Source organism: Perognathus longimembris, chromosome 4 (genome assembly GCF_023159225.1).
Source record: "Perognathus longimembris pacificus isolate PPM17 chromosome 4, ASM2315922v1, whole genome shotgun sequence".
In the NCBI taxonomy this organism is placed as follows: Eukaryota; Metazoa; Chordata; class Mammalia; order Rodentia; family Heteromyidae; genus Perognathus; species Perognathus longimembris.
Window position 1 is genome coordinate 32,726,697 of NC_063164.1, and position 26,766 is coordinate 32,753,462.

At 35.0% G+C, this 26,766-nt stretch overlaps 1 protein-coding gene across 3 annotated transcripts in view; it reads left to right on the forward strand.

Annotated features, from left to right (window-relative positions):
• Pgap1 (post-GPI attachment to proteins inositol deacylase 1) overlaps nucleotides 1-26,766 on the forward strand; it is a 78,211-nt gene that overhangs the window by 37,578 nt on the left and 13,867 nt on the right. For all 3 annotated transcript variants that reach the window (XR_007210748.1, XM_048345046.1, XM_048345048.1), the window contains 13 exons: nucleotides 3,649-3,695; nucleotides 4,099-4,150; nucleotides 4,948-5,025; nucleotides 10,472-10,547; nucleotides 12,104-12,177; nucleotides 12,280-12,331; nucleotides 13,045-13,111; nucleotides 13,512-13,620; nucleotides 14,811-14,849; nucleotides 21,018-21,111; nucleotides 23,512-23,602; nucleotides 24,590-24,787; nucleotides 26,471-26,606. Coding sequence is in view for 2 of the 3 variants with exons in the window: in XM_048345046.1 (XP_048201003.1) it covers nucleotides 3,649-3,695; nucleotides 4,099-4,150; nucleotides 4,948-5,025; nucleotides 10,472-10,547; nucleotides 12,104-12,177; nucleotides 12,280-12,331; nucleotides 13,045-13,111; nucleotides 13,512-13,620; nucleotides 14,811-14,849; nucleotides 21,018-21,111; nucleotides 23,512-23,602; nucleotides 24,590-24,787; nucleotides 26,471-26,606 (1,113 nt within the window). In the remaining variant the exon portion in view is untranslated. The remainder of the gene's footprint in view (nucleotides 1-3,648; nucleotides 3,696-4,098; nucleotides 4,151-4,947; nucleotides 5,026-10,471; nucleotides 10,548-12,103; nucleotides 12,178-12,279; nucleotides 12,332-13,044; nucleotides 13,112-13,511; nucleotides 13,621-14,810; nucleotides 14,850-21,017; nucleotides 21,112-23,511; nucleotides 23,603-24,589; nucleotides 24,788-26,470; nucleotides 26,607-26,766) is intronic.

Here is a 26,766-nt window from a genome sequence, read left to right on the forward strand (position 1 = left end):
TCAGTCATCTGTCTCTGCCTCTCAAGTATCCAGGATGACAAGCTTGAGTTTCTTAGCCATGCTTAGTCAATCATATTCTTGTGGTATCTTTTAATATGTATCTTTACCACCTGTGTTTTCTATAATCTGGTAGTTAAATCTATATTCTCAATTAGATTTGAATAAAATTTTTTTAAGTGAGGTGTGTGTGTGTTGGGACTTGAACTCAGGGTCTGAGCATTGTTCCTTTTTTTCTTTTGCTCAAGGCTAACATTCTACCACTTGAATCACAGCTCCACTTCCAGTCTTATGGTGGTTGATTGGAGATCAGTCTCATGGACTTTCCCAAGCTGTTTTTGAACTGCAGTCCTTAGAACTCAGCTTCCTGAGTAGCTAGGATTAAAGGTGTGTGCCACCAACATCTGGCATGTAGGTGGGATATTTTATAGGTAGAATTGTGTACCTCTTGCAGCTTGTCAAAAGTGTACATAGAATCACATTAATGACTTACAGAATTATCAGAGGGCTCCAGAAGTGTCAGCATGATTCATCCGTTATAAAGTTCCCAGTCTTTCATTGAACAATGTAAGCAGCCATCAAAGATACTGTTTTTTTAAATTATAAACAGATTTTATGTTATTTTTAAATTATCTTTAGTTGTACAAAGGGGTTACCATTCCACAAATCAGTTTATAAGTACAATGTATTTTTATCAGTATAACTCCTTTCATCATTCTCCCCTATTCTCTCAACCCAATCTTTTCCTCAAATTTTCTAGTTTCATAGGCTATGCATTGAACATTATGACTTGATTCTTCCCCCTTTCCTCTTCATTTATCTACTTCCCTCTCCTTGACAGCCCCCGCCACCTTTCAAGTACTATTTTCCTGGTATTTATTTTATTGGGCTGTAAGTTTTTTTTTTTTTAAGGAATTAGACTATTTGAATTCTCCCCTGTATATACCACACTTTGGTTAATACATTTGTGTGTGCTTTCATAAAACCTGTAATGTGTTATCTTGTATACTTACAAATTAAATCTAACTTCTACATATGAAAGAAAACATGTATCCTTTGCTTCTCTGGGCCTGACTTACTTCACTTAACATAGTATTTTCCAGGTCCATCTATGTCTTTGCAAATGATATGATGTCATTCTTCCTATAGGGATGAGTGAAATTTCATTTTGTGTCCAGGGACTAGTGGCTTATACCTATAATCCTAGCTACTGTCAGGAGGTGTAACTTTCAGGATCAACAGTTCAAAGCCAACCCAGGCAGGAAAGTCTATGAAACTCATCTCCAATTAACCATAAAAAAGCTAGAAGTAGAGCTGTGGCTCAAGTGGTAGAGTGGTAGCCTTGAGCAAAGCTCAGCTACAGTACCCTGGCCTAAGTTCAAGTTCCAAGACTGGAGTGTGTACACATACACACACACACACACACACACACACACACACACACACACACACTCCGTTTTATAAATTTACCACATTCTCTTGATACACTCATTCATTGAGGGGCTAGATCTAGACTGTTTTTATACCTTGGCTATGGTGAATAGTGTAGTTGTGAGCATGGCTGTGCAAGTGTCTTTACTGTATCCTGGTTTGTAATCTTTAGGATAAATGTTTGAGGGTGGTATTGCTGGAAAAAAGGGTAATCCTGTGTTCAGTTTTTTGAATAATCTATAAACTGCTTTCCAGAGTGGTTGCACCAGTTGTATTCCCACGAAAATGTTTTAGGGGTTCCTTTTCCCTCACATTCATGCTAGCATATGTTGTTGTTTTTGTTTGTTTTTTGTATTTTTGATGATGGCCATTCTAACTAGGGTAAGATGGAATCTCAATGTTATTTTCTTCATGTGCCTGTTGACCATTTTACTTCTTTATTTTCTGAGAAATCTCTATTTAACTTTTTGCCCATGTATTGAGATGTTGATTTTTCTTGAGCTCTATTGCCACTGTCTGGTACATATTATAGTTGGTAAAGATCTTCCATTCTGTAGACAGTCTTTTAGTTTGTAAACTATGCCCTTTGCTCTTCAGAAACTTCTTAGTTTCCTGCAGTTTCGCTTGTCAATTCTCTTTTTGATTTGCTGAACTCTTGGAATTTTGTTTAGAAAGTTTCTGCCTGTGCTGAGTTCTAATGTTTCTCCTACTCCTTCCTGTAGTAGTTTCACAATTTCAGGTCTCATACTGAGGTATTCATTTTGATATTATTATAGGATGACAGACAGACAGGAAACAGACAGTTTCAGTTTTCTGTATGTGGCTATCCAGTTTTTCTAACACCATATGTTGAGGAAGCTGTTTGACAGCCTCTCCATCTTGTATTTTTGGCTTCCTCATCAAATATTAGATGGCTGTAGGTCTGAGGGTTTATTTCTGGATCTTCTGTTTCATGGTCCTTGGACTGTAAGCAGAATCTTAGAAATAGAACATTTTTTGATTGGCATCATTTTCTTTCTTGTATACGTTGGGAATTAGTCATTACTGAGATGTCTTGTTTTATTTTTGTGTTTTTTTTCAACAAGGCCTTTCTATGTTGTCCATGCTGGCCTCAAATTTGCAATCCTTCTGCTTAAAGCCTCCCATAATGTTAAATTATAGATAAGAGCCACCACTTCTGTTTTCTCATTAACCATGCCTCTAAGACTTTCATTAGGACACTTGTATTAGTTAAGTGTTTTTTTAAATTAGAAATCTTTCTTTTGATACAAAGGTTATATCATGGTATTTTAGAGTGGGCTTGAATAACTATTCAATGCATTAATGTATATGTTGGAGTTCCCTATGTGATGAAGTCAGTTGTATGGAATATTGCTAATTTTTACAATCTACATTTTTTTTTTTTTTGCCAGTCCTGGGCCTTGGGCCTTGGGCCTTGGGCCTTCAGGGCCTGAGACTGTCCCTGGCTTCCTTTTGCTCAAGGCTAGCACTCTGCCACTTGGGCCACAGCGCCACTTCTGGCCATTTTCTATATATGTGGTGCTGGGGAATCGCTCAAAGCAAAAAAGGGCTGTTGGCAGTGCTTACCAGACAGAGCACCTAAGAAAACATCACAATCATCTTTATAGCAGTCTAAGCCTGCGCCAATCTTGAGCCTTTGAGTTGTGCTCAGTATAAATGCGTTTCTTATGGTTGTCAAATGGAAATACTAGTGGGAAGGTAAAAGAACTGTATAGGTTAACCTTTAAAAAAATGTTTGTTCACTTTTCATTGTTTTTCATTGCCTAACTCTGCATTTCTCTTTGTAAAAAAAAAAAAAAAAAAGAAGTAGCACCCACTTGCTCATACTTTTGCTTTTTATTAAAATGTAGGTCACTATGTAATAACGAATGAGCACTTTTGCTTTTTATTAAAATGTAGGTCACTATGTAATAACGAATGAACGTATTCAAAAGTTTTGCTTTAGCAGTGGAAACTGCTTATTAGGTGCTATGCTGTAGCGACACCTTCAGGTCACTGTCTCTGCTGCCCTGGGTTAATGCTCACCCATGCACCCATGTTGACATTAGAGGGCTTTGCCTATTGTTGACTATCTCAGTCACAAACTGCTTCTTTGTGTTTCCCTAGCTCCTTCTCAACCTATCCTAGATATCAGGAATGGGTTGTGAATTTATTTACATGGATGCTTACCACAGTATTTTTTATGTTCTTAATCAACAGGATACAAATAGTTGGATTTTTGGCTGCATAAACAGCACTTCCATGTGGTAAGTCTTTTGAACTAGTAGCTTTCCATTGTTCAATCTTCTTAAACAATATTCAGAAATGGCACATTAGAGAGCACTTTAGAATGACTTTCTATATTCTTCTATACATATTACTGCCCTGTTAGAGTATTGGTATTTATGTGAAAACTAAAAAAATGAATATACTGTTGACTTTTGTAAATATTGGAATGGAAAAAAACCTGAATACACCAGTAATTTTGTAAACATTGAACTAGCTGATTGTCAGAGGTTTTTTTGTTTGTTTTCCAAAAGCACTATGTAAACTGAGTGTATTAGAGTTCTTAGATTTCTGTTCACTATAACAGCCAGATCTGTAGATTTTTTTCCTCTTAAGCTTACTTTATAATATAATTGTCTCCTATTATGTTTTCATACTTCATAGCCAACAAGGGGTTGATTTATCATGGAAAGCAGAACTGTTGCCAACAATTAAGGTAAACTAAACTTTATAATTTTAATACTTAGATGAGATATTTGGGGCCCATAGGCATTTTAGATATGATACTCTATTAATTTATAAAACTTGATTTACTAACTTACATTTTAGTTATGTTTTGTTTAGAAATATACATGAGAAGGAATGACATACATAGTTTTACTTGTAGAGATTAAAAAACTATAAATTAACATTTTTCTTGAATCTCTTGAAACTCTGAAGAAGAGTTTAGTAGACTTTTTAAAAATTAAATTTGGCAATATGTTGAAGTAACCAGTCACTTCAAATGATAACTTACTTTACTCAGAATTCTGTTTGGAAATAAAGAGTTGCTGGGAAATGGATGTCTCATAGAGACATCAGTAATACTGTAATATCATCTGTAACCAATAGCCAGATTATGAAAAGAAAGGCAACAAGTGTAGAAATGATATAACATAATTAAGTGTATGTTCAAGTCATTAATCTTATATAAAAAATTATTTTAAGGAATATCTGTGGCAGTCCATATATAACAATAGTTATTAGGCATTGGGCTTCCTATAATAAGTATAAAATGAGCATTTTGTAATATAGTGGATATAAAATTGAGGTGGGTTTTGTTTTGGTTTGTTTTTTTGGTCGGGGGGTCTGAGAATGAATCTCAGGACTAGCAAGCTAGGCTTGAGCAGTAGAAAAAAAGTTTTTCTCCAATGGCAAATAAAACATTAGGTATTTGCTAATATTTCTTTTAACACAAATTAATCTCTACACTAATAAATAAAAGCAGTTTTTTAATCTCTCTCTCTTTTTTAGTTTCTGATGTTAAGACTTCAAGATTATCCATCTCTGTCTCATCTTGTTGTTTATGTGCCTTCTATTCATGGAAGTAAGGTAACAAGTGGGTTAAGGTTTTTATTACAATGTTTTGGGGATACTCATAATAAATTTTAAGGTGATTTTTATGAGTTTCATAAGGCTTAAACTAAAGCAAAGATCTCCTAGTGATCCACCTATGACTGTTACATCATTAGGATGATTTACTTCAACTTGAACTACACACAATAAACCCAAATCTCTCAGTTCTAAGTGAGAACTGACTCCAGTTTTCTGTCTGTTACTTCTGTAATTTATATGCTTAAGTCTACCAGGAAATACAGTAGATAAAACAAATGACATTGTTTCTCATCATCCTATTGAAAAAAGGGAAAATGGGAAAAAGGAAAATCATAAATACATATTTGAAAAAGCAGAGTATAACAAGTGCATGAAAAGTACAAGAGGGAGTTATGTCTCTGGTTAAAGGAATCAAGGATGGCTTAATAGAGAGGTGATATTTTATGTGGCCTTAAAGAATAGTTAGAATTTTTATAGTAATTTGAACATTCCAGAACTGTACTGTCGATCCCCAAATCACTAGCATGTATTGCTATTTAAATGTAAATTAATTAAAGTGAAATAGAATTCAAAATCCATTTCCTTAATTCTTCAAGATCCATTTCAAAAAGTCAGTAGTAATAACATTGCAAAAGGTTGAAAGGGACATAGCATTTCAAGACAAAGAACAGTAAAAGCAAAGCATAGAGAAAGAATGAGAAAGCATGCTATGTATTTGAAAAACCGTAAATAATTTTGAAAAGATGGCCACCATATAGAGAATAATGCTGGAGGAAAGCCTTGATTAGAAAATTCAGGACTTTATAAAATTCAGAAAACTGAAAGAAGCTCTAAGATTTTTCACCAAAGCAATAATGGATCCACATCATTTATTTATTTGTGGTATAGAATGGACCAAAAATAGAAAAGCTAATTTTGTACAGTTAATATGTACTAATGAAAAAAGATAAGAGGAAAAAAGAAAGAAGACTAGGCATTGAGGTTATTAGGGCTTATACTAGGGAAATGGGAGTAGAAAAACAAAGATTTTAAGAGAATTTTTTGGGAGAGGAAACAAGGTAGAATTTTAAAAGCCTGCTATGCTATATACCCTTTCTCCATTTAACCCAGCTAGCCTTCTTCAAGATCAGACCTAATAATCCTTTTGTTCCTTTTCCATACTCCTTCAATAACCTATTACTCAATATAATTACAATTTGTTTATACCTTTTTTGAGAAAGTTATTACATCTATTATATTTCATTGGATTGTGTTTTTATTACTATCACCATACTGTGAACTCTTTGAGAGTAAAGACCAGATAAGTTTTTTTTTTTTTTTTTTTGGTCAGTCCTGGGCCTTGGGCTCAGGGTCTGAGCACTGTCCCTGGCTTCTTCCCGCTCAAGGCTAGCACTCTGCCACTTGAGCCACAGCGCCACTTCTGGCCATTTTCTGTATATGTCGGTGCTGGGGAATTGAACCCAGGGCCTCATGTATACGAGGCAAGCACTCTTGCCACTAGGCCATATGCCCAGCCCCAGATAAGTTTTATTTAACTTTGTATCCTCAATCTTTAGTGACTGTCACATAAAAGCTTGAGAAAGTTACTTGAATGAGAAAATTGATAACATTTAGAAGTAATTAGAAAAAAATAAAAAGAAATTAGAGAAAGGGAAGAAGGTCATAATTAGAAGTCATCTCAAAGACTGAATCTCATAAGTACCTTATAATGGATTCATTGTTTTGTTTTGCTTAGCTCAAGTGAGGGGTAATTCATCATAAGTGCTAAAAGCTCTCCTTAAGGGTTTTTCTGTCAGGTAAGTTGGTTTTGAATGAATCTATCATCTTTCCCAAACTTGAAAAGGCCTTTTCAGGTTATTCCAAGAAATTAATGAGCTTTTCTACCAAATAGGCTTAGCGGCCTCATAAATATGTAATAGCAATGTATCTTACTGTTCTTTGGAAAGTAACATTGCTGTCTCTACTTTTACGCAACACTATCTCAGAATGAACTTAGATCTTTCATATTTTTGCATGATTATGTTATAGTCCATCATCAGAAAGTTGCATATATTCAAATAGACAATGTAAAAATATTTAGCCAGTTGATAATTTTAGAAATACAAAATGTGGATTTATAGGGTTGAATAATAAAAGGGATGACATCGATCAAGGTGTATTGTACTTGTAAACTGATTGGTTGAATGATAACTCCTTTGCCCGACAACTTGAAGATTATAAAACTATAATTTAAAATGTAGATTGATCTCATTTATGATGACAGAAAATAAAAATAAAACTCCTTAAGAAAGCCTGGTGCTGGTGGCTCACACCTGTAATCCTAGCTACTCAGAAGGCTGAGATCTAAGAATCACAGTTCAAATCTAACCCAAGGAAGGAAAGTCCATGAGACTCACCTCCAATTAACCACCAGAAAACCAGAATTGGAGCTGTGGCTCAAAGTGGTAGAATACTAGCCTTGAGACTAGCTCAGGGACAATGCCCAGGCCCTGTGTTCAAACCTTACAACTGATCCCCCCCCAAAACAAACAAACAAACAATAAAAAAACAGCCTCACTAGGAATTTACTTAACCATGTTTATTTTAGAACCAAGCCAAGAAATCTTTTCTCTTTTGAATAAAAAGTTACTCATTATATAAATCCAAATTTTTTAGGCAATAATAAAAGTCTTGTTACTTCAGATACCTGCACCAAGTGATGGGAATTGTTTTTAAAAGGTTCTTCCTGACTCATAACTTACCCGAAAGTACTTTTTAAAAAGATAATGAATAATTCTGTTTAATAAATAATTTCTCTAGCCTTTTAACAGCTGTTTTCTTTAAAGAAACAATATCTATAAAGTATTCCTTACCTGTTTTTTTTTTTTTCAATCCAGCCCTAAGGGTCTGGGACCAATCCCTGAGCTTTTAACTGAAGAATAGCACTCTACCACTTGAGTTGTAGGCTCTATGTTCAGCTTTTTGGCAGTTAATTGGAGAGAAGTCTCATAAACTTTCTTGCCTGGCTGGCTTCAAACCACTATCCTCAGATCTCAGCCTCCTGAGTAGCTAGGACTACAGATAGGAGCCACCAACGCTCAACTCTTTCTTTGACTTTTAGGAGAAGTGAATGAAAACAAAAGCCCTTAGCAAGCTTTCTATTTTGTTTATTGCTGTTTGTTTTCCTTACCTGTTCTTTACTTTTTTGAAAATCTATGCAAGAGGCAAACGAATAATGCTGTGTCGACATCCAAGGTTTCATTGCCAGAAACTAAAGATAGACTCCAATAACTTTCCACTTACCGGAGGCAGCAGATTTCTTGCTTTCTAATTTTAGGAATTAAATTCCTGGTTTTCTTGGTACTTGGATTTTTTTTGGTCTTTTCTTTTTTGGTACTGGGGATCGAACCCAAGACATTGCACTTGCTAAGCAAGCGCTTTGCCACTGAGCTACATCCCAGCCCAGTACCTGGATTTGAACTCAGAAGTTCATGCTTGCTGGGAAGGCACTCTATCACTTGTATCATTCCTCTTGGCCTTAGGTTCTTTCTTCCTTTTTTTTTAGATCAGCCTCTACTGATCAAAATAATTTGATTACATTATAGATATTTTAATTTTTATACCTTTACAGAAACAATTCTTGCAGGTCGTTGTTGTGAAAGAAATGTTATTTAAAGAAATATCACTACAGAAATTGTAGTGAAGCAGTGTCACTTATTTTTCTTCATAAATCTTTTTTTCCATTTTCTATAATAACTGGTTGGCCTGAAATAATCTTACACAGTTAACAGTAGCCATTTGTAGATGAATTACAGTATGAATGATACTAAGTCTTCACATTGCTTTTAAAATCTTTTTAGACTAGTTACTTAAAAATGTAGGATTAAAAAAGTAACATTCAATTCTCCTGTTGACTATAAAATATTTATTTTACTTATTTTTTAAATTAAATTTTATTGACAAGGTGATGTACAGAGGGGTACAGTTGCATAGTAAGGTAGTGAGTACATTTCTTATCTTATTTGTTACACCCTCCCTCATTTTTCTTTCCCTTCCCTACTTCAGTGTACCAAAATCATATACAGTGACCACAGGGGGTATGCCAAAGGAAATTCACCTAGTACATTAAACATAATGACAACAATAAAATCATCCCGTTTCCATCTCTTGGAGTTCATTTTGCTTAGCCTCATCATATATAATCATATGTACATAGCTGTTGAGCTATTGTGATCCTCTGATAGGTCTATCCTAGACCTTTTTATGTTTATTTAGTAATTGGTTTTAGAGACATACTGTAAAGTCACTGACCAAACATGTGGAAATACCATTTGAAAAGAAGTTTGTCATTTTACAGACATGATCTCTACTGTTCTCCCCATCCCCCTAACAACCACATATCAGGGAGACCATGCACCTTTATTCTCTGTGTTCTAGGCTTGTCTGGGTCAACATTATCTGTTCAAGATCTGACCATTTCCCTGCGAATGCCATTATTTTATCATTTCTAATCGCTATGTAGTATTCCACTGTGTACATGTACCACATTTTTTGGATCCATTTCATCTGTAGTGGGGCATCTGGGTTGTTTCTATATTTTGGCTATTGTGATAAACATGGATGTGCAGATGTCTTTGTGGTATCCTGGATCCTGTTCAGGATAGATGCCTAGGAGTGGTATGGCTGGGTCATAGGGTATGTCTATGCTGAGTTTTTTGAGGAACCTCCATACTGTTCTCCAGAGTAGTTGAACTAGTCTACACTCCCAACAACAGTGAAGGGTTCCTCTTTCTCCACATCCCCCCCAGCATTTGTTGTTGCCTGAGTTCAGAGTATAAGCCATTCTAACTGTAGTGAAGTGATATCTCAGGGTTGTTTTTATTTGCATTTCCTTTACTGCCAAGGATGTTGAACATTTCCTCATATGTTTCTTTGCCATTTTTATTTCTTCTTTGCCATTTTTATTTCTTCTCCTGTGAAGTCTCTCTTTAGCTCCTTTGCCCATTTAATAATTGGTTTACTGGGTTTGAAGGGGGTTAGTTTCTTGATATAAAAATATTTAGAAATAGGTTATCTACAGTCTTAATTTTGAGTTAGCCTTGAATCTTAATGCTTTAAATATCCATCTACAAACACATAAAACTATAAGAAAGTGTTGTTATGAAGTTATTATAGGCATGACACTAATAATTTTAATTAATTTAAGTTAAACTTATAAGCAAGTTTTCTCAGTGTAGCAAATCCATGAGGATTTCCTTCTTTTGTTTTTATTTTTTTTCTTCTTTTGTTTTTAATAACACACATGTAGCATGAGGATTTCTTCCTACCTAAGATATAGAATTACAGTGTGATCAATACTTAATACCAAAGCTAAGAGTGTGTAATATTTTCCACTCAGACATCAAGATCTTTTTCTGTTTTATTCTATATTTTCTAATAAATCTAATAATATTTTGTATTTCAGTTTGTTGTAGATTGTGAATTCTTTAAAAAAGAAACAAGATCCATACAGCTTCCTGTAACTCATCTTTTTTCCTTTGGTAAGTACTTGGTTTGGGACTTTAAACAACCTTTATTTTTAACTGAGTACAGATTTATTTTGCCAGGTATCTGCAGTGAAGCAGTCTTTTTTTCAAGTATAGTTCTTAAAATAGTCTATGATATGGTTCAGTATTCTATTCTCATTTAACTCTGAACCAGCAATCAATCATTCTCTGAAAAGTGAATCTTAAAAGGAGTTTTTCCAGTCATATTTTCAGTAGTCAAGTGTGTATGTGTGTATTGTTATATAAAATTTATACTAATGCTTTTCCTTATTATAAAATTTTATCATAAGTTAAATTGTTATCTGATTCATTAATGTTTGAATTTAAGTATTCCTATAAGGTTTATTTTGAAGAAATTTTAAACTTATAGAAAAGAGTAGAGTTCCTTTGTATCCTTCACCCAATCTTTCTTTGATGTTGATCTCTTCCATAAACACAGTACTTTCCCTTTCCTTTGAGACAGGATGTTGCTGTGTAACTTTGGCAAGGGTTGAACTCCCCACTCTGCTGCCTTACCCTCCCAAGAACTTGAATTATTTGAATGTCAGGTATACACCACTATCCTTGGCTTTTAACAATAAGTTAGCATTGGTGCAGTCTATTAACCTCATAAATACCAGACTACCCGCTTTCATCAGATTTTTTATCAATTACTCCTCTTCATTTTATTTGTTATAACAGCTGTACTACATATTATTACAGCTGTAATATGTGACAGTTTCTCAGACCTTCCTGTCTTTCATCATTTTAAAACCTTGGAAGAGTGCTGGTCAGTAATTCTGTAGACCATCCCTCAGTTTGGATTTGTCTAATGCTTTCTTATTATTTGATTGAGGTTGTACAACCTTGCCAAGAATACCACAGAAATTATGTACATTTCTTATATCAATATAAATGATGCCAATATATCCAATTAGTAGTGATTTTAATCTTGACATATTGATTAAGATGATGCTAGTTGTATTCTCCACTGTAAAGTTAGTAATTTTTTAGAAATACTTTGAAAATAGGTAAATATCCTGTTTTTATGTAATATAACCCACTCATTTTATTATCCATTAGTTTATCTAATCTTCAGCAAATATTACTATGACATTTTGCATTTATTCAATTCTCCTGTCATATGAAGATGTCCTGTATCTTTCTTTTATTTTGATGTTGCTATAGACTTGCAGATATTTTTATTCATTGGGTTATAACCTAGTACTGACATTATGTATCTTTTGCTTAAGATATGGGTATTCGGAGCACTTTTGAGGTTGGATACTGTGCCCTTTTGGTATGCTTCAAGCTTTATATACGCTGTGTGTGTGTGTGTGTATCCATATCCATAAAAAGAATCTGTATTACTTGATAAGTAATAATGTAGTAGTATAGAAATAACAAAAAGCTTATAAAATGAAAGACCTACATTGAAAACATATCTTTCTGAAATTGAACGTAAGTACTTGAATTTTTTAATCTCAAAATTATTGGCATTGTTTTGTTATTTAATCAAATGTTTAAAAACTTTGGATATTCTAAACAATACAATACTTTCATTTCAATAGGATTGTCTTCACGAAAAGTAATATTAAATACAAATGGCCTGTACTACAATATAGAGCTTCTGAACTTTGGACAGGTAACTATCTCGACTGTAACAGGAAGGATTTGCTTTTGTTTACTGTTTCACTAAGCAAGTAAAATTTTTTGTTTTTGTTTTTTGTGGTCAAACCCCTATTAGATATACCAAGCTTTTAAAATCAATGTGCTAAGCAGGTGCTCCGGAGTCAAAGGTAAATATATCTTCTGAAAAATATATAAGAAGTAGTATAGTCATTTGAAGAATCAGTAGTTCTCTAGTTTTCTATAATGCTCTTTCATATTTTTCTCATATATTTTGTATGAAGTATATAAAGTATATGAGAATAGGAAAAATGTTTTGTGTTTCCAAGGGAAATATAGAATATAGATACTTTCTTTTTCTTTTGCCTATCCTGGGGATTGAACTCTGGGCCTGGGGTCTCTCTGATCCTGAGCTTTTGTGCACAAGGCTAGCCCTCTACCACTGGAGCCACAGCTCCATTTCTGGCTTTTTATAGTTAATTGTAGAGAAGAGTCTTGCAGAATTTCTTGCCTGGGCTGGCTTTAAACCATGATAGATCTCAGCCTCCTGAGTAATTAGGATTACATACATGAGCCACTAGTGCCTACCTATACAAGTCCCTAATAGAATGTGCCTTCATCTATTTGCATTCAAATATCTACTTTTTAAAAAGTACTATATATCTTTGTCTTCTTATAGTACTAATTCAGATTCATCTGCTTAATATATCCAAATAGCTTCTGTAGGTCTTAATGAAATCTCCATTGTTTCTTATGTGATATAATCACTGCTGTTTATGTTTCATAAAATTGAGCAATTGTGTGATTAGTTAGATATTATGGTAGCTTTTGTAAAAGTTGTATAACATGATGAGTAATGCTTCATTTTTTTATATTTTAACAGAGGAAATTACTAGTATCTACAAACTTCATATTCCCTGGTCTTATGAAGATTCACTCACCATTGCACAGTAAGCTCATGAGAGAATTTAACTTTGGTATTTTTGAAAAAAGTAGATAGTCTGCTCAATTTTTTTAAATCACTTCAATTACGGAAGCACCTCTTACTAAAGTATTTCCTTTATTACAATGTCCATAATTTAAGATAACATATAGTATGAAGTGATATAGAATTTAAGCCCTACTTATAGGAAACATGAGCCCCTTTCCACTCTCTCCCCCAAGTCTTAAATCCTAAGCGGGAACATTGAAATAATTGTGATATGATTGAAAACATGGTGATCCATAATAAGATGTCTATCACCTGCCTTCCTCTACTTTATTTCATTGTATTGTGTTGAGCATTGACTGAATCTTGTATAGGTACTGGCATTTTGTATTGAAGAATTGTTATTTACACGTTCTCTTCAGGGTTCCATCCACCACGGAAATTTCTGTGAAGCTTCATATTGCTCAACCAGAAAATGACAGCCATGTGGCATTATTAAAAATGTATACATCATCAGACTGTCAGTATGAGGTAACTCATATAGTTTCATAACTTTTAAGTCTGAGTCAGTTACTAAATAAAGTAGAAATGTTTTTATATTAACTGTAGATATATGGTGATGTGGAATCCAATAAATATAAAAAATAAACATTTAACATTTTAAATAGATTTCAATTCAGTGATATTACAACATTAAGTTTATATGAAATATCTTATTTCTGTTCACCTGTGTTAAATTTTAAGTATTTGGATTCTTTAATGGAACTAACGTTTTTAGGATAAACTAGAATTGGTATTCTCAAATTTATAGAATCTGTTTCATTAAGTTTCAGTTGGACATACAATATGAATTAATTCATAGCTCATGGATTTCATTAATGCTTTGATACCTTGCAGTCTATTTCTAATAATAAGGGACTTTGTAGGTCTACATTTTTTAACTGCACCTTCATATTTCAATATTAAAATGATAGTGACAATTATGCTACTAGTTTGGCTCTTCTTGCTTTTAAAATGTTCATTTTTTTTAGCACATTGTATATTTTCAAGAGGTACCCCTTTGACAAAACAGTCACATTTTATCTCCTTTCCCCAGACTTTCTAATGTCTCCAAAGAACCCTGAATGGTAGAAATAATTAAAAATCAACTTATTTTTGGAACATTATTTTTCCTTAAATTCCTATAGCCAGCACAATCTGTTTATTAAATATTCTAGTTACTTAAGTAGTTTGCTGTACATATCATAGCATAGGTGGGAACTTGAAAGGGGTGAGGTGGGGGTCAAAGAGAAAAGGGTAAATGAAGAGAAAAGAAGCAGAATGCAGTCACGAATCCAAGGTATATCCTATAAAATTAAGAATAGTGAAAGAAGGGGTAGATAGAGGAGGGATGAATGAGAATGTTGAAAGTGGTGACATTGATCAAGATGCATTATATTCATAAACTGCTTTGTTAAATGGCAACTCTCTTGTACAACTACTTAAAGATAATAATAAAAAGAATATTGGAAAATTTGTTGAATGATAAAACTATACTTGATACAATGGTATCAAGATATTTAAATGGTACTTTAGAAGATTCTTTAAAATCTCTGTGCCTTTAGTTTTACCATTATTTAAGAATTTACTACTTAGAAATGTGTAGAAGTACTTAGTTTAATCAAATATGAACTAGAGAAGATTAAGGTAAATAACATTTTTTAAATAATTGTTTTAACTAGGTGACAATTAAGACTTCCTTTCCACAAATACTTGGACAGGTAAGAGATTTCTGTTAATTATTTATTGTCATTTGAATAGATAATGAAAAGAGAGTGTGGTATTTTTCTGCAAATCAACAATTGAGTAGACCAATCTTTTTTAGCTGCTGTCATTGCTACAGCTGCTTATTTCTTTTTTTTAATTTTTATTTTCAAACTGATGTACAGAGAGGTTACAGTTTCATACATTAGGCATTGGATACATTTCTTGTACTGTTTGTTACCTTGTCCCCCATACTTCCTCCCCCCTCCCCCTTACCCTTTCCCCCCCTGAGGTGTTCAGTTCACTTACACCAAACAGTTTTGCAAGTATTGGTTTTGTAGTTGTTTGTCTTTTTTTACCCTGTGTCTCTCAATTTTGGTATTCCCTTTCAATTTCCTAGTTCCAATGCCAGTATACACGGTTTCCAATATACTCAGATAAGATTACAGAGATAATGTAGGTACAACCACAGGAAGGTGATACAAGAACATCATCAATAATAGAAGCTACAGATACACATGGGACATTGAAAGTAGTTACAACTGTGATATAACAATCATTTCCATAACATGGAGTTAGTTTCACTTAGCATCATCTTACGTGATCATAAGGGTATAGCTATTGGGCCTTGTGATCCTCTGCTATGACTTGCCCAAACCTGTACTAATTCTTCCCAATAAGGGAGACCATAGAGTCCATGTTTCTTTGGGTCTGGCTCACTTCACTTAGTATAATTTTTTCCAAGTCCTTCCATTTCCTTACAAATGGGACAATGTCATTCTTTCTGATAGAGGCATAACATTCCATTGTGTATATGTACCACATTTTCCTGATCCATTCGTCTACTGAGGGGCATCTGGGTTGGTTCCAGATTCTCGCTATGACAAATTGTGCTGCGATGAACATTGTTGTGCTGGTGGCATTACTGTGATTTTGTTTGTGGGCTTTTGGATAGATACCCAAAAGTGGGGCTGCTGGGTCATAGGGGAGTTCTATATTTAGCCTTCTGAGGAATCTCCATACTGCTTGCCAGAGTGGCTGAACCAGTTTACATTCCCACCAACAATGAAGTAGGGTTCTCTTTTGGCCACATCCCCTCCAACAATTGTTATTGTTAGTTTTCTTGATATATGACATTCTTACTGGGGTGAGATGGAATCTCAATGTTGTTTTGATTTGCATTTCTTTTATGGCCAGTGATGTAGAGCATTTTTTCATATGTCTCCTGGCCATTCTCATTTCCTCATCAGAGAAGTCTCTTTGTAAGTCTTTAGCCCACTTGATGAGGGGGCTATTGGTTCTTTGCGGTTTTGTTTGGGAAGAAGGTAATTTTTTTAGTTCTGCATATATTTTAGATATGAGGCCTTTGTCCGTTGAATGGCCGGTAAAGATCTTCTCCCAGTCTATGGGCTTTCTGTTTATCTTGCGAGCTATGTCCTTTGCCGTGCAGAAGCTCTGCAGTTTGATACAGTCCCATTTGTCCAACCTTTCTTTGATTTGTAGCCTTTCTGGGTCTTTGTTAAGGAAGTTCCGTCCTGTGCCAAGGAGCCCAAGTGTTTCTCCTACTCCTTCCTTTAGTGTTTTCAGGGTGTCTGTTTTGATTTCGAGGTCTTTAATCCATTTGGAATTGATTTTGGTGCAGGGTGGTATATAAGGATCTAGTTTTAGTTTGTTGCATGTGTTGAGCCAGTTTTGCCAGCACCATTTGTTAAAGAGGCTATCTTTCTTCCATACTATTGTTTTAGCTCCTTTATCAAAGATTAAGTAGGTGTAGTTCTGTGGTACAGGTGCTTATTTCTTCTGTCTCTTTTTTTCTTCATTATCCTTGCACTTTAGTAAAATTGAACAGCCATTCTTGGCCCACAGACCACAGTTTATCAATTTTGGCTTTAAAATGAAGCTTTCATATTGGATGCATTCTAAAAATGAGAGCTGATATGAATTCTCATACTAAAGAGCTTGCCTAAGTAATGTCATACTAAGACTTTGGTGTTTCTCATGCTACTCTTCTTGGTATAGCAAAATGTGTACCCTCATATAACTGAACATCTTCAAAGAGCTTCTTATAATGTACACCCTCAATTAGTACAAGATATAAACAAATTTTGGTATAAATAATTGTAAGTTGGATTCACATGACTCATGCCTATAAATCTAGCTTTGGGAGGCTGAGATCAAGAAGATCACTTAAGGGGCTGGGAATATGGCCTAGTGGTGAGGAGCTCAATTCCTCAGCACCACATATATATAAAAAGCCGGAAGTGGTGCTGTGGCTTAAGTGGTAGAATGCTATCCTTGAGCAAAAAGAAGCCAGGGACAGTGCTCAGGCCCTGAGTTGAAGCCCCAGGACTGGCAAAAATAAAAACAAAACAAGAAGATCACTTAAAACCGAAGGTTAAGGCCTGCCTGAAAAATATAAGACCCATATCTCAAAAAAATAAAAATAAAAAAAGAAATGTGTTAAAATTCATCTGTAACTAATATTCAGTATCACAAGAATTTCCAAACTGTCCAGGCATAAATAATATTTATTAATTAGGAAACATCATTTTAAAATTAATAAAAATCTTATTGTAACTTTTTGATGTATTCTATTTTTTTTTTTTTTTTGGTGCCAATCCTGGGCCTTGAACTCAGGGCCTGAGCACACACTGTCCCTGGCTTCTTTTTGCTCAAGGCTAGCACTCTGCCACTTGAGCCACAGCGCCTCTTCTGGCCGTTTTCTATACATGTGGTGCTGGGGAATTGAACCCAGGGCTTAATGTATACATGTATTCTATTTTGTGAGCTCAGCATCGTATATTTTTACTTTGTCATACTATAATTACAATAAAATACAAATTAAAATTTACTTAGAAACATTTTATATGCATTATCTTATTTAATCCTTTGAACAACCTGTTAAAAACTAGAGGGCAGTTATTAAATTTGTGAACCTAACAAAATTCTGAGATAATCAAAATTTTGTGCTAAATTATGATGGAGATTAAATGTTAGTTTAAGTTGTAAAGTAGCTTACATACTTACAGTTTTCTAAAATGTTAAAGTACCCATTACTAAGAAAATTATCTGGGATAATAATGTGGAGGAAGTGACTCTGTGGCTCAAGTGGTAGAGTGATAGCCTTGAAGACAAAGAAGCTCAGAGACAGTGCCTAGGCCCTCAGTTCAAGTCCCACAACAACACAATGGCTAACAATGTAGGAGAATTCATTCTACAGGAAAAAGCAAGCACCCTTGGTATACTATATTTAGGCAGAACTTATGCACCAAATAGGATATTATAATACTTTTGTTTAGATGTAGAAGTTTTTCTAGTCAAGAGTGTACTAGTGTAAGATGACCAGAGATGAATACTTTTTAAAATGTCAAAGAGCTTGTAACTAAATCCTTCTAAAATTATTGGATGGGTTCTATAGCACATTAAAGTTGTATAATATATCTTAGTCACTTTAAAAAAAAGAAATACATATAATGAATGTTGCTCACATAGTTACAGAAATCAAGGAAAGAGGAATAAGGAGGAAATACTTAGAAGCCTCTTGCTTTTGAATAGATCATTTTTTGTACAGTTGGTGGGTTTTTTTCCTGATATAAGAAAGGTGATATTATATTCATATGTTTTTTAGACTACTCCTATTGGTGAGAGAGGTCAAAGAGCATACCAAAAGTTATTTTCAAAAGAATTTCATGAGCAGTAGTCAATTATGTAAATGTAGAAAGCTCGGTGTTGTTTGATCTTTAGATCTTAAGAGAAACAAATCAGGATTTTTTAAAAAAATGAAATATTTTAATTTTCCAATGTGGACATCTAATTCAAGGTTTAAGGAAGTACTATGCCAAGTACTAAATCCTGAAGTCTGACTAATATGACCATGGAAGCCCGTTTATGACTATTAGAATTAGTAGTACCCAAGTGCATCTATGGCCTCAAGTAATGCTCCATGCTTAAAAGAATGGTCCTTTATTATTCAAATAAATCTTATGCTTAGCCCTCTATGTTGGACCTCTTGGAAGATTCTAAAGATCACCTATGTGTGACTTCAAATGCTTTGTACAAGTATAAACATATTTAAGCCTTACACCCTATGATGTTGGTGTTGTTTGTCTGATTTTACTGGTGAGGACATAGAGATAAAGATGGGTAAAATAACTTGTCCAGGGCTTAGAGCTAGTGAGAGACAAAGTTTGAGTATAATATGGGATTCTGACACTGGAGCATGCTAAGAGAAAGAGTCTCTGGTCTCCCCAGTTCTAGACTCAACTGATGCTTCTATTTCAGCCTCCCCACCAGCCACCATGCCTAGCTTTCCTTCCATACACTACACAACGCTATATATTGCCTATTGTGTCAGGTAATTATCATCAATTATGAACACAGCATTTTACTTTTCACTCAAATTTTCCCCTCCTGTCACCTAAAGCTGTAAACTATAAGTCACAAGCATGGGCTGTCATTTTTTGACATTGTCTAATCTCTTTTAAGCAGGGAGTCATGGAAGAATTTTGGGGAGATTAACTTAAAAAACTTTTACACCATATTTTTTTTTTTTTTTGGCTAGTCCTGGGGCTTGGACTCAGGGCCTGAGCACTGTCCCTGGCTTCTTTTTGCTCAAGGCTAGCACTCTGCCACTTGAGTCACAGTGCCACTTCTGGCCATTTTCTGTATATGTGGTGCTGGGGAATCAAACCCAGGGCTTCATGTATATGAAGCAGGCACTCTTGCCACTAGGCCATATCCCCAGCCCCTACACCATATTTTGTGAACGCTTGTACTTGCATAGATTTCATCAGCTTACCAAGAGCATCTATTTGTCTTTTTGTGTGTGTATGCTGTTCCTGGGGCTTGAACTCAGGAGCCCAGGTGCTGTCCCTGATCTTTTTTGCTCAAGGCTAGCACTCTTCCACTTGAGCCACAGCTCCACTTCTAGTTTGTTTTTTACTTTATTTTTTTTGGGGGGGGGGTGTGAGGGGCATAGGTAATTGGAGATAAAAGTCTCATAAACTTTCCTGCTTAGGCTGGTTTTGAACCACAATCCTCATATCCCAGCCTCCTGAGTAGCTAGTATTACAGATTTGAACCACCAGTGCTGGCCAGAAAAAAAAAGGCATGTGATGAAGTTATCTTTTTTTTTTTTTTTTTTTTTTTTTTTTTTTTTTTGGCCAGTCCTGGGCCTTGGACTCAGGGCCTGAGCACTGTCCCTGGCTTCTTCCTGCTCAAGGCTAGCACTCTGCCACTTGAGCCACAGCGCCGCTTCTGGCCGTTTTCTGTATATGTGGTGCTGGGGAATCGAACCTAGGGCCTCGTGTATCCGAGGCAGGCACTCTTGCCACTAGGCTATATCCCCAGCCCCTGAAGTTATCTTTTAAAACTGAACATTAAAAGAAGTACTAAATATACAAATATGAAAATGCCATTAAACCTATTATTTTGTGCAACTAAGGAAATATAAGGAAAAACTATGTAAAACATGTTGGTATTTGTTTTGTCCAGATTAGGTCAACTGATATAATAACTTTAGGCGCTCTAGCATACTCATTACAAACTCTAGCAGAGTTTAAATTCCAACTTCACAGGGTTTCCACTTAAGGCAAGGATGTAAAAGGTTAATAACAGCTAAGGTTTGAAGATAGCTAATGCACTACCATTAATATTAAATGTTTTTCCTAATGACTATATTTAATCTTTTAACCATGTATAAGTGCTATGGTTGAACACATTTTACTGATAAGCACATAGAGAAGGTAAGTGACTTTACCTGTTAATAACTTACCTATTAATTTTTCACGGTACTTGGGCTCTCTGTACTCTAAACTTTTTCACCTGTGTTTAGAGATAAGCACTACCTCAAAGAATTTTCTAGGGAGGATAAGATGAGACAATGCATATAACATGTTTAATATCATTCCTGAGATTAATATGATTAAATGATTAATAAACAAGTGTTGACAAGCAGTTATTGCATTTTCTACTCAATTATACCCTTGAAAATTTAGATGTTTCTGCCAGTGCTATATATTAGTAACACTTTTATTTAGAGTTTTTAATGCTCGTTACTGGAAATACTTTTTTGACCATTTGCAGGAAAAGTGCAAAGTGAAAAATAGCTTCATTTTGTGTTAAGGTATATTTATTTCATTAACACAAGTATTCAGAAGTTGCTCATTAATTTTCCTGTTTTCTAGGTAATTAGATTTCATGGTGGAGCTCTTCCTGCTTATGTTATATCTAGTATTCTTCTTGCTTATGGAGGACAGTTATACTCTCTCTTCTCAACAGGTAAAATATTCATAATTTCTACATTATTTTTACCATAAGATTTAAAGTAGAACAATGATAAGCACCATGTGTACATTTAAATAATGTTTAATGAAACATCATAAGGGAGTTATTAGTAGTAGCCACTACTGCTGTCCTTGGAAATTCCAAAATAATATGTGATTTTAGAACCAGTCTTCCTCATATCTTTGTGTCATTTACATTGTTACCACTAACTGAAACCAGTGTGGGACAGCTAATGCATAGACCTTTGTCTATGGTTCTGAGATCCACAAATGACTAACATTCTCTTAGCCTATTTCTTTTTATCAGTGCATTTTTTGTGTGTGTCAGTGTGTGCCAGTCCTGGGGCTTTAACTTGGCCTGGGTGCTATACCTGAGCTTCTTTTTGGTCAAGGCTAGCACTCTACCACTTGAGCTACAACTCTACTTCCAGCTTTTTTTGGTAGTTTAGTGGAGATAAGAAACTTACAGACTTTTCTGCCTGAGCTGGCTTTGAACCATGATCCTCATATCTCAGCCTCCTGAGTAGCAAAGATTACAGATATGAACTATCTGCACCTGGCTTTTTCTATGCCATTTTTAATGGGAAAAATGTTTTGAATCTAAAAAAAGAATCCTAAAAATAATATAGGGCCAGGCGCCTATATTAACAATCTTAAATCCTTTAAGCTATTGGTTCCAAACTTGGTCTTTACCCCTTGACATTTCTTGTGAACAATGGGTTTTGTACTTTCATGTTTCTCATGTTGGCCTTTGCTAATTGCTTCCCATGGTAACATTGAAGATGTTCTGTCAAATTTGTTCTTTATAATTTGGTCATTAGAGCTATAGCTTAACTAGATTTAGATTCTCATCCTAACTCTCATACTGCTCCACTCCTCCTGCTACTGCTATAACTGCTACTACTACTTGCAACAGCCAAAATAGTTTAAGATTGAATATTTCAGTGATGTCAGCTATTAGGCACCCACTCTCCTATCTCCTTCTCTGTCATCCTACTTGGTTTCCTTCCTCCTCACCTCTCTTTCCTCTACCCACATCTTCCATACTTTCTTTTCCTTTTCTGTCTCTCATCCTTATTTCTATGTCAATACTTTATAATTACTTTTTCTTTATGTGACTAAAGAAAACAGAAGATTCGTGGGGGAGGGGGGTATAAGGGACAAGGTAACAAACAGTACAAGTAATGTATCCAATGCCTAATGTATGAAACTGTAACCTCTCTGTACATCAGTTTGATAATAAAAATTTGAAAAAAAAAAAAAAGAAAACAGAAGATTCGTGACTGAGAACAGAAGTTCTTAGGGGTTTGGAATCCTTAAGATCTAAAGACATCCCCTAGAAAATTCCATATTTATTTTCTCCATTTTATGTGCTGGTGTCTGAAGTTTATTTCTTTTATTCTAAGGACCTCCTAATATGTATAACATCATTGAAGCTCCTCTGTTCTCCATTCTTTTTTTGTGCCTACCATACACATAATAGGCACTTGGTATAGGCTGTGAAAGTTCTGTGCGTTAGGTCTTGACACACCATATAGAATAATTGAGACTCTTTCTTGGAATACTAGTCTTCTAGCCTCTGCCTATTTGGTCCTCCTGAGCGTGCCCCACCTATGTTGGGCTTTCTGTTATGGAGTTTACAGTTCAAGGCTAGCCCAATTATGTACAGGATACTCTTTCTCAACTAATAATTGGGCAAGATAGCCTATGCCTGTCATCCCAGCTCTGTGGGAGGTTGAGATTGGGATGATTGTAGTTCTAAGCCAGTCCAAAGCAAAAAAAAAAAAAAAAAGATAAGAATATGCTCAAGATCTTGAAAAAGAAAGAGATGAAGTAAGTACAGATACAACATGGGTAAATCTTGAAACATGCCCACTAAAAGAAGCTAATCACAAACAACTATGCATTTTGTGATTCCATTGATACGACATTTTCAGATTAGGCAGTAGATTGAGAGTACAGCTATTAAGGGAAACAAAGTTTGCTTGGAGGTGATAAAAATATTTTGACTGATTGTGGTGATGGACATACAACAGTGAATATACCGTAAATCAATGAATTGTATAGACTTAAAATGGATGAATTATGTGGCATGAGAATTCTATCTCAATAAAGCTATTTTTAAAAGTCATTTGTGGAGATTTGTGAAAACAGATGAAACCTTAGCTTTGACTCCCTGAACTTGCTTCACAAATGACTAAGTATGTACTAGCCTATAAAAATACTGAATTACAATAACTTTTTAATTTTTGGAGAATAGTATGTGATAGGCTTTTGTATTTTCTGACTTAAGATGTGGTTCTTAATATGTATATGTTGATGCTTACTGACAATATAAGATAAAATATATCACATACTTAATTGTGAATTCTCTTGCATCTTTTAAAATTACCAGGTTATTGCTTAGAATATGCTACCATATTGGACAAAGAAGCCAAACCATATAAAGTTGATCCTTTTGTAATTATGATTAAATTTTTGTTGGGGTAAGTTCTATGTGTCATAATGATTTAACTTATACATAAGACATTATATTTGGGCAGAGCATGTGGCTCAAGTGGTAGAAAGTGCAAGACTCTGAGATCAAACACCAGTACAATCAGTAAAACAAATAAGTATTATGTTTGATTCCATGTACCATAATTTTACATATTAGTTTGACAAGTGAGTTGTTTCATAAAATGACATTTTTCTTTTAGGAAAAGGTCTAGTAAGTACATCAACACTTGTTTCAAGAATAGTCATTTCAAAAGTTATTATTAAACTTAAATATATCTTAGACTGTAAATTTACAAAGACTTTAGAGTTTAATGAATGGATACATACACATATCTTTAGAGTATCTTAGATTGGCAAATATAGATGACTATAGATATTTATAAAATAGTGCCTCTGACCACTTTCTTTTATATACCAGAGGAGGCGTATTTTAGATCCAGCTCTCCCCCACAAGCCTAATTAATATATTTTCCTAAATTTATTTACATTTTGTATATTTTGTCTAAGGACTATTACTTAGATATTTTATTCTGTTGTTAAAACTAGCTGTTGGCTTTCTAACTTGAAAAAAAGAATGTGGGGCTGGGACTGTGGCTTAGTGGTAGATTGCTTGCCCACCGTGCATGAGGCACTGGGTTCAATTCCTCAGTACCACATAAACAAAAAATAATAAAAGAAAAAATAATGTATTAATTTATGCAGGAACCATTAACAGTAAAGTTGTGTCAAGGCTCAGAACTCATACTCTAAGATCAGTAGGCTCACTTGGAAGATAAATGGCTTGTTTCCTTCAAAATATCAGGATTTGCTTTTTAGTATAAATAATAAACTGAATATGGTAGATCTCTAAGGATTCTAGTGAATGAACACCTCAGTATTAATCCTTAAATGTCAGTTGTTGGATTTGTGTGTGTGTGTGTGTGTGTGTGTGTGTGTGTGTGTATTTGTTTCATTCTCTTTCCTTTTGTCCACAGGTATAAATGGTTTAAGGAATTATGGGACACATTATTATTACCAGAACTGGATGCTATTGTTTTAACTAGTCAGAGTATGTGCTTTCCCCTTGTGTCTTTGATTCTCTTTCTATTTGGAACATGTACTGCCTACTGGAGTGGGCTGTTCTCTTCTGCATCTGTGAGACTCCTTTCTTCATTATGGCTAGCTTTGAAAAGGTAGGTAATAGGAATGACTACACACTTTCTTAAATTAGCTGAGTGCTAGTGGCTTAAGCCTATAATCCTACCAACTCTGGAGACTGATATCTGAGACCTGATATTTGGAGCCAGCTAGGCCGACAAATCCTCAAGATTCTTAACTCCAAATAACCAGAAAAATGCAGGAAGTGATATGGCTCAAGTGGTAGAGGACAAGCCACAAGTGAAAAAGCCAGGCAAGAACTTAAGGCATTGAATTCAAGCCCCAGTATCCACATTAAAAAAAAATAGGGCTGAAGATATATAGCTTAGTGATGAGTGCATGCCTAGTTAGGAGTTGCATGTACAAGGCCCTGGGTTTAATCCTCAGCACTGAAAGGAATGAGGAAGGTAATAAGGAAGGGAGACCAGGAGAAAAGAGGAAAGGAGAGAAGTTATATTCTGATAATAAATCTTTAAACTGCTTTCATGCTGGGTGCCAGTGGCTTACACCTATCATCCTAGCTACTCAGGAGGCTGAGATCTGAGAACTGCAGTTATTGAACTGCTAACCAGGGCAGGAAAATCTGTGATACTCTTAATCTCCAATAAACTACTCAGAAAAACCCAGAAGTAGAGCTGTGGCTCAAAGTGGTAAAGTGCTAGCCTTGAGCAAAACAGCTCAGAGACAGTGTCCAGGCCCTAAGTTCAAGTCACATGACGAACAAACAAAAAAGAAAAAAACTGCTTTTACTCCGCTATTTTTCAACAAAAGATCATAACTAGGCAAACCATGGATTGGTATTTGATATATCTTTCTCAAAGGTAATTACTTGCTGCAAGGCAAATATATGATTGCCCGTCTTTATTTTTAAATACCTTATTGTTTACCTTATATTACTTATATTAATAAACAGGAAACCCTGGTGACTTACTTTAGATTCAGTTTCCCATATGTTAAATGCTTGGGATAACAGGTGTTTGGGATTTGAGAATATTTTGTGTATACCTATTGAGAAATGGAGAGTAGGATCAAGATCATCATTTCATGTATGTTTTCTACACACACACACACACACACACACACACACACACACACACACACACACACACACACACATATATGCATACACATCCTGCAGATAATGTTACACAATACTGCTCCCTTTTTTATTCTTGAACACAGGGCCTTGCTTGCTTGTCTCTCTTTCTCATAGCTGGTGCTCTACTACTTGGACCACACCTCAAGCTTAACTTTTTGCTGACTAATTGAAAATGGAGTCTTTTGAACTTTTCTGCCTGGGTTGGCTTCAAATCATGATCCTCTAGATCTTAGCCCTCGGAGTAGATAGATTACAGGTGTGACTCACCAGCACCTAGCTTTTCACAATATTCTATGTGTGTATGTGCCAGTCCTAGGGTTTGAACTCAAGGCCTGGGAGCTGCCGCTGAGCTTTTATGCTCCAAAACTAGTGTTCTACCACTTGAGCCACAGCTCTACTTTTGGCATTTTGATGCTTTCTTGGAGATAAGATCTCACAGACTTTCTTACTTGGTCTGGCTTCACACTGCAATCCTCAGATCTCAGCTTCCTGCGTAGCTCAGATTACAGGTGTCAGATACCAGTGCATGGCTACTCAATATTCTTAATGGACCTGCATTTTGATTGTGACCATGTTCTTATTTGTGACTCTGTTTCAAACTTGATTCTTCTTATTTCAGACCCTCTGAACTTCCTAAAGATATCAAGGTGATATCACCAGACTTGCCCTTTGTGACAGTTGCTTTGATTATAGTTAGTTGGACAACATGTGGAGCACTTGCCTTACTTCTTTCTTATGTTTACTATGTGTTTAAGGTATGTCAAGTCAGTAAAGTCAGAATGAAATGCTTTGTAAGTTTTAATGACTACTATAGTATCTTCTGTTATATAATAGATAAAAATGTAAAGGTTTGGTAAAACATTTGGTCATTTAAATCTTATACAGTTAAGGATAGAACTGAAATTATTGATCTAA